Source organism: Oncorhynchus nerka, unplaced genomic scaffold (assembly GCF_034236695.1).
Source record: "Oncorhynchus nerka isolate Pitt River unplaced genomic scaffold, Oner_Uvic_2.0 unplaced_scaffold_2088, whole genome shotgun sequence".
Taxonomy (NCBI): Eukaryota; Metazoa; Chordata; class Actinopteri; order Salmoniformes; family Salmonidae; genus Oncorhynchus; species Oncorhynchus nerka.
The window spans coordinates 29,975-40,069 of NW_027039237.1; the positions used below are offsets into that span (position 1 = coordinate 29,975).

The 10,095-nt window shown below is 38.5% G+C and overlaps 1 protein-coding gene across 2 annotated transcripts; it reads left to right on the plus strand.

Moving 5' to 3' along the window:
• The first annotated feature begins 550 nt into the window (after positions 1 to 550).
• Positions 551 to 9,264, plus strand: LOC135567409 (NLR family CARD domain-containing protein 3-like). 2 transcript variants are annotated; one of them, XM_065014807.1, is made up of 5 exons: positions 551 to 1,064; positions 1,376 to 1,460; positions 1,590 to 1,818; positions 6,976 to 8,773; positions 9,060 to 9,264. In XM_065014807.1, exons 3-5 carry the CDS (start codon positions 1,782 to 1,784, stop codon positions 9,247 to 9,249), a joined length of 2,025 nt encoding a protein of 674 aa, XP_064870879.1. In that variant the 5' UTR covers positions 551 to 1,064; positions 1,376 to 1,460; positions 1,590 to 1,781; the 3' UTR covers positions 9,250 to 9,264. The 2 variants fall into 2 exon arrangements, with proteins under 2 accessions (XP_064870879.1, XP_064870880.1); XM_065014808.1 differs by lacking the exon at positions 551 to 1,064 and having other exon boundaries at positions 1,286 to 1,460.
• The last annotated feature ends 831 nt before the right edge of the window (positions 9,265 to 10,095 follow it).

Here is a 10,095-nt window from a genome sequence, read left to right on the forward strand (position 1 = left end):
TTACTTTTACCCCTACCTACATGTACATATTATCTCAATTATAGTCAGTACTGGTACTCCTTATAGTCTCATTATTACCTCAACTACCTGGTACCCTGCACATTGACTCAGTACTGGTACTCCTTATAGTCTCATTATTATCTCAACTACCTGGTACCCTGCACATTGACTCAGTACTGGTTCTCCTTATAGTCTCATTATTACCTCAACTACCTGGTACCCTGCACATTGACTCAGTACTGGTACTCCTTATAGTCTCATTATTACCTCAACTACCTGGTACCCTGCACATTGACTCAGTACTGGTACTCCTTATAGTCTCATTATTATCTCAACTACCTGGTACCCTGCACATTGACTCAGTACTGGTTCTCCTTATAGTCTCATTATTACCTCAACTACCTGGTACCCTGCACATTGACTCAGTACTGATTCACCTTATAGTCTCATTATTACCTCAACTACCTGGTACCCTGCACATTGACTCAGTACTGGTACTCCTTATAGCCTCATTATTCCGGTCGGAAACATTTGAGAGTGAGACAAATATATAGCATTTTGCGGAAAAAAAACATGATTATTTGTCTCTCTGAAATGAAGACATCAAGTGATTTTAAACAAATACATATCTGTCATTGAACAATCCCATGATTAGATAGTGAACAACCCCATGATTAGATAGTGAACAACCCCATGATTAGATAGTGAACAACCCCATGATTAGATAGTGAACAATCCCATGATTAGATAGTGAACAATCCCATACCATGATTAGATAGAGAAAAAACACACCAATCTCTTTCAGAAATGCTTTAAACAATAAAAGCTAATTTACTAACAATTCTGAAAAGTGATATATAGTGTTTTGGAATGAAACTCTTCTTATGTTTCCCCATCTGAGCTCAGAGTAGATGAGAGATGTAATGTTTGTCTCTGTTGTGTTGAAGCCCAAACCAGCAGGAGAGACCAGCCCTCCCTGTTCCCAGCTGTGTGTCCATGAAGAGTGACTGGTCTATGGATCTACCTATGAAGTTTAGAGAGGGAGACTTTTCTACTGAACAAAGGTAAGAAGAACTAATGGGTCCTGGTCAGTGAGTTAAACAACACGGTCTCTCGTAATTTCTCTTCTCCCATTTTCCCATTTATCGTTGTTGTTTTCATAATCCATAGGCTAATCATTTTGTCCATTTTCATAGTCCTAAAACAATATTAAACAAACATAACATTCCCTCCCTGTGTGTGTGTGTGTGTTTGTTTGTGTGTGTGTGTGTGTGTGTGTGTGTGTGTGTGTGTGTGTGTGTGTGTGTGTGTGTGTGTGTGTGTGTGTGTGTGTACTCCCTGGATGAGGAGATGTAATCTCATGTTTTGTCCACAGAAACCAACAGGAGAGATCAGAGTCAGAGATGCTCAGTGGTCAGTCTTCCCAGAGTCATCAAACAGACCTGGCCTCTATATTCAGTGTATGTGGTCCTGTTATGTACATTTGTTTTTGTTTACCCCAGGTAAAGTTGATCTTTCAATCATTCATTAATGTGTTAATGAGAAAGCATTTCTTCTATTTCTTAACTTATTTACTTTATTTATTTCAGTTGCTTGAAGATAAAATTATGACATTTGTGAAGAACGAGCTGAAGATGTTCAAGAGGATTCTTAGTCCATAACTCCCAGAAGGATTTGAGAGTCAGAAGCAGGATAAGGAAGTGGTGGACGCTGAAGATGAGAAGCAGGAGAGCAGTGCCAGAGAGGGGGCTCTGAAGATCACACTGCACGTCCTGAGGAAAATGAACCAGAAGGAGCTTGCTGACACACTGGAGAAATGTAAGATCTGTCTGACTCATGTTGAATGCTGTTTTATAACATTGTAAGATGTAGCAAAAGTACAGCTAAAGTAGCTGTGTAACTCAATGATATTGTAGCAGCCTTAACTAGAGGTCGACCGATTATGATTTTTCAACGCAGATACCGATACCGATTATTGGACGACCAAAAAAGCCGATACCAATTAATCGGCCAATTTAAAAATAAAATTGAAAAAAAATAAAATATATATATATATATTTTTTTAAATGTGTTTGTAATAATGACAATTACAACAATACTGAATGAACACTTATTTTAACTTAATATAATACATCAATAAAATCAAGTTAGCCTGAAATAAATAATGAAACATGTTCAATTTGGTTTAAATAATGCAAAAACAAAGTGTTGGAGAAGAAAGTAAAAGTGCAATATGTGCCATGTAAGAAAGCTAACGTTTAAGGTCCTTGCTCAGAACATGAGAACATATGAAAGCTGGTGGTTCCTTTTAACATGAGTCTTCAATATTCCCAGGTAAGAAGTTTTAGGTTGTAGTTATTATAGGAATTATAGGACTATTTCCCTCTATACCATTTGTATTTCATTAACCTTTGACTATTGTGCTTTTACACCTGCATTGCTTGCTGTTTGGGGTTTTAGGTTGGGTTTCTGTACAGCACTTTGAGATATCAGCTGATGTACGAAGGGCTATATGAATACATTTGATTTGATTTGATTTGATATTGGATGTTCTTATAGTCACTTTAGTATTGCCAGTGTAACAGTATAGCTTCCGTCCCTCTCCTCGCTCCTCCCTGGGCTCGAACCAGGAACACAACGACAGCCACCCCCGAAGCAGCGTTTCCCATGCAGAGCAAGGGAAACAACCACTCCAAGGCTCAAAGCGAGTTACGTTTGAAACACTATTAGCGCGCGCTAACTAGCTAGCCATTTCACTTCGGTTACACCAGCCTCATCTCGGGAGTTGATTGGCTTGAAGTCATAAACAGCACAATGCTTGATGCTTGTATGCTCAGTCAGATTATATATATTATCTAGCAGGACACGCTAGATAATATCTAGTAATATCATCAACCATGTGTAGTTAAATAGTGATTATGATTGATTGTTTTTTAAGATAAGTTTAATGTTAGCTAGCAACTTATCTTGGCTTACTGCGTACTGCGTTCGCGTATGAGGGAGTCACCTTGTGGAGGTGCAACGAGAGGCAGGCAGGTCGTTATTGCTTTGGACTAGTTAACCTGGAGGTTGCAAGTTTGGACCCTCCGAGCTGACAAGGAAAATCTGTCATTCTGCCCCTGAACGAGGCAGTTAACCCACTGTTTCTAGGCAGTTAACCCACTGTTCCTAGGCCAGTTAACCCACTGTTCCTAGACCAGTTAAACCACTGTTCCTAGAACAGTTAACCCACTGTTCCTAGAACAGTTAACCCACTGTTCCTAGACCAGTTAACCCACTGTTCCTAGACCACCACTGTTCCTAGACCAGTTAACCCACTGTTCCTAGACCAGTTAACCCACTGGTCCTAGAACAGTTAACCCACTGTTCCTAGGCCAGTTAACCCACTGTTCCTAGACCAGTTAACCCTCTGTTCCTAGGCCGTCATTGAAAATAAGAATGTTCTTAACTGACTTGCCTGGTTAAATAAATGACTTGCCTAGTTAAATAAATGACTTGCCTAGGCAAATAAATGACTTGCCTCGTTAAATAAATGACTTGCCTAGTTAAATAAATGACTTGCCTGGTTAAATAAATGACTTGCCTGGTTAAATAAATGACTTGCCTGGTTAAATAAATGACTTGCCTCGTTAAATAAATGACTTGCCTAGTTAAATAAATGACTTGCCTGGTTAAATAAATGACTTGCCTGGTTAAATAAATGACTTGCCTGGTTAAATAAATTACTTGCCTAGTTAAATAAATGACTTGCCTGGTTAAATAAATGACTTGCCTGGTTATATAAATGACTTGCCTGGTTATATAAATGACTTGCCTGGTTAAATAAATGACTTGCCTGGTTATATAAATGACTTGCCTGGTTATATAAATGACTTGCCTCGTTAAATAAATGACTTGCCTAGTTAAATAAATGACTTGCCTGGTTAAATAAATGACTTGCCTGGTTAAATAAATGACTTGCCTGGTTAAATAAATTACTTGCCTAGTTAAATAAATGACTTGCCTGGTTAAATAAATGACTTGCCTGGTTATATAAATGACTTGCCTGGTTATATAAATGACTTGCCTGGTTAAATAAATGACTTGCCTGGTTATATAAATGACTTGCCTGGTTAAATAAATGACTTGCCTGGTTATATAAATGACTTGCCTGGTTAAATAAATGACTTGCCTGGTTATATAAATGACTTGCCTGGTTAAATAAATGACTTGCCTGGTTATATAAATGACTTGCCTGGTTATATAAATGACTTGCCTGGTTAAATAAATGACTTGCCTGGTTATATAAATGACTTGCCTGGTTATATAAATGACTTGCCTGGTTATATAAATGACTTGCCTGGTTAAATAAATGACTTGCCTGGTTAAATAAATGACTTGCCTGGTTATATAAATGACTTGCCTGGTTATATAAATGACTTGCCTGGTTAAATAAATGACTTGCCTGGTTATATAAATGACTTGCCTGGTTATATAAATGACTTGCCTGGTTATATAAATGACTTGCCTGGTTATATAAATGACTTGCCTGGTTATATAAATGACTTGCCTGGTTATATAAATGACTTGCCTGGTTAAATAAATGACTTGCCTGGTTATATAAATGACTTGCCTGGTTATATAAATGACTTGCCTGGTTATATAAATGACTTGCCTGGTTAAATAAATGACTTGCCTGGTTATATAAATGACTTGCCTGGTTATATAAATGACTTGCCTGGTTAAATAAATGACTTGCCTGGTTATATAAATGACTTGCCTGGTTATATAAATGACTTGCCTGGTTAAATAAATGACTTGCCTGGTTATATAAATGACTTGCCTGGTTATATAAATGACTTGCCTGGTTAAATAAATGACTTGCCTGGTTATATAAATGACTTGCCTGGTTATATAAATGACTTGCCTGGTTAAATAAATGACTTGCCTGGTTAAATAAATGACTTGCCTGGTTATATAAATGACTTGCCTGGTTAAATAAATGACTTGCCTGGTTAAATAAATGACTTGCCTGGTTATATAAATGACTTGCCTGGTTATATAAATGACTTGCCTGGTTAAATAAATGACTTGCCTGGTTATATAAATGACTTGCCTGGTTATATAAATGACTTGCCTGGTTAAATAAATGACTTGCCTGGTTAAATAAATGACTTGCCTGGTTATATAAATGACTTGCCTGGTTATATAAATGACTTGCCTGGTTATATAAATGACTTGCCTGGTTAAATAAATGACTTGCCTGGTTATATAAATGACTTGCCTGGTTATATAAATGACTTGCCTGGTTAAATAAATGACTTGCCTGGTTAAATAAATGACTTGCCTGGTTATATAAATGACTTGCCTGGTTATATAAATGACTTGCCTGGTTAAATAAATGACTTGCCTGGTTATATAAATGACTTGCCTGGTTATATAAATGACTTGCCTGGTTATATAAATGACTTGCCTGGTTAAATAAATGACTTGCCTGGTTAAATAAATGACTTGCCTGGTTATATAAATGACTTGCCTGGTTAAATAAATGACTTGCCTGGTTAAATAAATGACTTGCCTGGTTATATAAATGACTTGCCTGGTTATATAAATGACTTGCCTGGTTAAATAAATGACTTGCCTGGTTATATAAATGACTTGCCTGGTTAAATGCCTGGTTATATAAATGACTTGCCTGGTTAAATAAATGACTTGCCTGGTTATATAAATGACTTGCCTGGTTAAATAAATGACTTGCCTGGTTATATAAATGACTTGCCTGGTTAAATAAATGACTTGCCTGGTTATATAAATGACTTGCCTGGTTATATAAATGACTTGCCTGGTTAAATAAATGACTTGCCTGGTTATATAAATGACTTGCCTGGTTATATAAATGACTTGCCTGGTTATATAAATGACTTGCCTGGTTAAATAAATGACTTGCCTGGTTATATAAATGACTTGCCTGGTTATATAAATGACTTGCCTGGTTATATAAATGACTTGCCTGGTTATATAAATGACTTGCCTGGTTAAATAAATGACTTGCCTGGTTATATAAATGACTTGCCTGGTTATATAAATGACTTGCCTGGTTAAATAAATGACTTGCCTGGTTAAATAAATGACTTGCCTGGTTATATAAATGACTTGCCTGGTTATATAAATGACTTGCCTGGTTATATAAATGACTTGCCTGGTTAAATAAATGACTTGCCTGGTTAAATAAATGACTTGCCTGGTTAAATAAATGACTTGCCTGGTTAAATAAATGACTTGCCTGGTTAAATAAATGACTTGCCTGGTTAAATAAATGACTTGCCTGGTTAAATTAAGGTGTAAAAAAAAACGGCAAAATCGGTGTCCAAAAATTCAGATTTCCGATTGTTATGAAAACTTGAAATCGTCCCTAATTAATCGGTCGACCTCTAGCCTTAAGACAACACCTAGTGACCTCATCAAGTAGCAGCAGGGATGTGTTGTGGTGATTCATTTAGAGAGAGACAACATTAATAATACCATCAATAATACCAATAATAATATAATCAGTCACACCAGTCTGTAATGCATTATGAAAACATTTACACATTTATACAGTCAGTTAAGAGAATAAATTATCATAATGTTTTATTACCCAATTAAATTAAACACTCTGTCCACTCCTAAGAATTTGTAAGACTCTTATTTGCATAAAATGGACAGAGACCAGTCTCAAAACCAATCAGCAGCGTTTATTCTCGAGAGTACTGAACATGAAACTATTTACAACAGGTTATAAACTGAAAATGACATCATTAGTTTTCGAACTGTCCCGTCTCTTCTCCACCCGGTACAATGGTAGTATAGTTCTAGTACAGTATAGTACAATAGTCAGTCCTGATTGAAATGTATACATAATTAGTAATTATTGATTAAAAAAAACTTTCTAACAGTCCTATAATACTGTAGACATTAAAACAGACGTAATATTAATATCCTCTGTGTTATTTCTAGATTCAGATGAGCTTGCTGTGATTTGCCAACGTGAACTCAAATCTAATCTAAAGCAGAAGTTTCAATGTGTATTTGAGGGGATCGCTAAACAAGGAAACCCAACACTTCTCAATAAGATCTACACAGAGCTCTACATCACAGAGGGTGGAACAGGAGAGGTCAATAATGAACATGAGCTGAGACAGATTGAGACAACAGCCAGGAAACAAGCAAGACCAGAGACTGCAATCAAATGTAACGATATCTTCACACCCTTAACTGGACAAGACAAACGTATCAGAACTGTGCTGACAAAGGGAGTCGCTGGCATTGGAAAAACAGTCTCTGTGCAGAAGTTCATTCTGGACTGGGCTGAAGGAAAAGCAAATCAGGATGTCCAATTTGTATTTTCATTCCCTTTTCGGGAGCTGAATTTGATGAAAGAGGACAAACACACTTTGATTGAACTTCTTAATCACTTCTCAATGGAAACCAAACAATCAAGAATCTCCAACTACGACAAATACAAAGTTCTGTTCATCTTTGATGGTCTGGATGAGTGCCGACTGCCCCTAGACTTCCAGAAGAACAAGATATGTTGTGACGTCACAGAGTCAACCTCAGTGGATGTTCTGCTGACAAATCTCATCAAGGGAAATCTGCTTCCCTCTGCTCTCCTCTGGATAACTACCCGACCTGCAGCAGCCAATACAATCCCTTCAGGGTGTGTTGACCAGGTGACAGAGGTACGAGGGTTCAATGACCCACAGAAGGAGGAGTACTTCAGGAAGAGATTCAGTGATGAGGACCTGGCCATCAGAATCATCTCACACATAAAGACATCGAGGAGCCTCCACCTCATGTGTCACATTCCAGTCTTCTGTTGGATTTCTGCAATAGTCCTTGAACAAATTCTGAAACATAAGAGAGAAGAGATGCCCAAGACTCTGACTGAGATGTACACACACCTTGTGGTGTTTCATACCAAACAGAAGAATGAAAAGTATCTTGGGAAAGAAGAGACAGGTCCACACTGGAATAAAGAGAGCATTCTGTCACTGGGAAAACTGGCTTTTCAACAGCTTGTGAATGGCAATCTGATTTTCTATGAAGAAGACCTGAAGGAGGCTGGCATTGATGTCAGTGAAGCCTCAGTGTACTCAGGATTGTGCACACAGCTCTTTAAAGAGGAATGTGTGCTGTACCAGGACAAGGTGTACTGCTTTGTTCATCTGAGCATTCAGGAGTTTCTGGCTGCTGTTTATGTGTTCCTCTCATTCATCAACAACAATGAGAATCTAATGCACGAACCTCAATCAATGTTCAGATACTTTTACTCGCTCTTCAGAGACAAGTCTGAAGTTACTTTCTACGGGAGTGCTGTGGATAAAGCCTTACAAAGTGAGACAGGAAACCTGGACCTTTTCCTCCGCTTCCTTCTGGGACTCTCACTGGAGTCCAATCAGAAGCACTTACGAGGTCTACTGACAAAGACAAGAAGCAGCTCACAGAGCCGTGAAGGAACAGTCAAGTACATCAAGGAGAAGATCAGGGAGAATCCCTCTCCAGAGAGGAGCATCAATCTGTTCCACTGTCTGAATGAACTGAATGACCATTCTCTAGTGGAGGAGATCCAAAGCTACCTGAGCTCAGGAAGTCTCTCAGAACACAACCTGTCACCTGCACAGTGGTCAGCTCTGGTCTTTGTGTTGCTGACTTCAGAAAAGGAGCTGGATGTGTTTGACCTGAAGAAATACTCCAGATCAGAGGAAGGTCTTCTGAGGCTGCTGCCAGTGGTCAAAGCCTCCAGAGCTGCTCTGTGAGTAAATATACTTACATTTAAGTACTAATCATCAGGAATAAATATTCAGTTTAGAGAAAAATATGTATTAAAGTGTTTATATAATATTACATTGAAAAACATATTGAAAAAATGCATTCATTTTCATATTAGTATTACATTATGACCATTCAATTGTAGAAGACGGAAGATGAATCTATGTGTTGTTTGAGAGAATAAACCAAATGCATCTGCCATTGTCCTTCTACACTACTGGTGTTAAATTAACAGTGTGTTTGTGAAGTCATGATGATCTCTTTGTCAGGCTGTCAGGCTGTGGAGTCACAGAGGAAGGCTGTGCTTCTCTGGTCTCAGATCTGGAGTCAAACCCCTCACACCTGAGAGAGCTGGATCTGAGTAACAATGACCTGAAGGATTCTGGAGTGAAGCTGCTCTCTGCTGGACTGGGGAATCCCCACTGTAAACTGGAGACTCTGAGGTCAGTATTCCTGTAGTTGGTCAACAAGTGATAACTGTTCACCAGATCCACATGTGTTTACCAGACACACATAGTCCACACCATATGTGTTTGGAAGCTAACAGTTTTAAAATCAGTCTCTAGCGTTTTGGATCCAAGATGGCGTAGCAGTCAGACGTCTTTGTCCTTCGTCTTGTCGTGTTCCATGTATATATATTTTTGTAGCTTTTTCTTAACATATCTTTTATATTTTTCTAAACCCTTTCTTCAAAATACTCTCCTGTAACCACCTCACCACCCAATGTGGACCTGCTTTTTCTCTAACGGATTTCTCTTTACCTCTATTACTGGAATCTCTCCAACATAAACTAGCCAGCTAACTAGCCAGCTAACTTTATCCCGGACAACTCTCGCCAGTCTGTACAGCGCGACTCAAGCCAGAGCTAGTCTGACTTATTCTTCTCCATATCTCCTGATTCCAAGCTCTGAACCTATTTAAAAAATATATATATATACTTTTTTTTTCACCTGGAATTATAGCAGCTTAACTGAGCCGCTAATCTTCGACCTGATAGCTATCTGACGCACATTGAGCTGCTGGTTTAAGAGGCCCTTCGGACATATTCCTTCGGCCACTATACATATTTTGCCAACTGGCCTGGTTTACCACACAGAGCCCTGCTGATCCGTCCACTGATGTAACTGCACGAGGGTGGCACAACAGACTTCCCTCCGTCGCGTCATCCCTCTAAGGCCTTTCTGTTAGCCTGCTAGCCCCGTGCCGCTAGTTTCCTGAAGCACTGGACTCCTATGATCACCCGGCTATGCATGCCTCTCTCTACGTCACCATGCCTTGTCCATTGCTGTTTTGGTTTGTTACTAT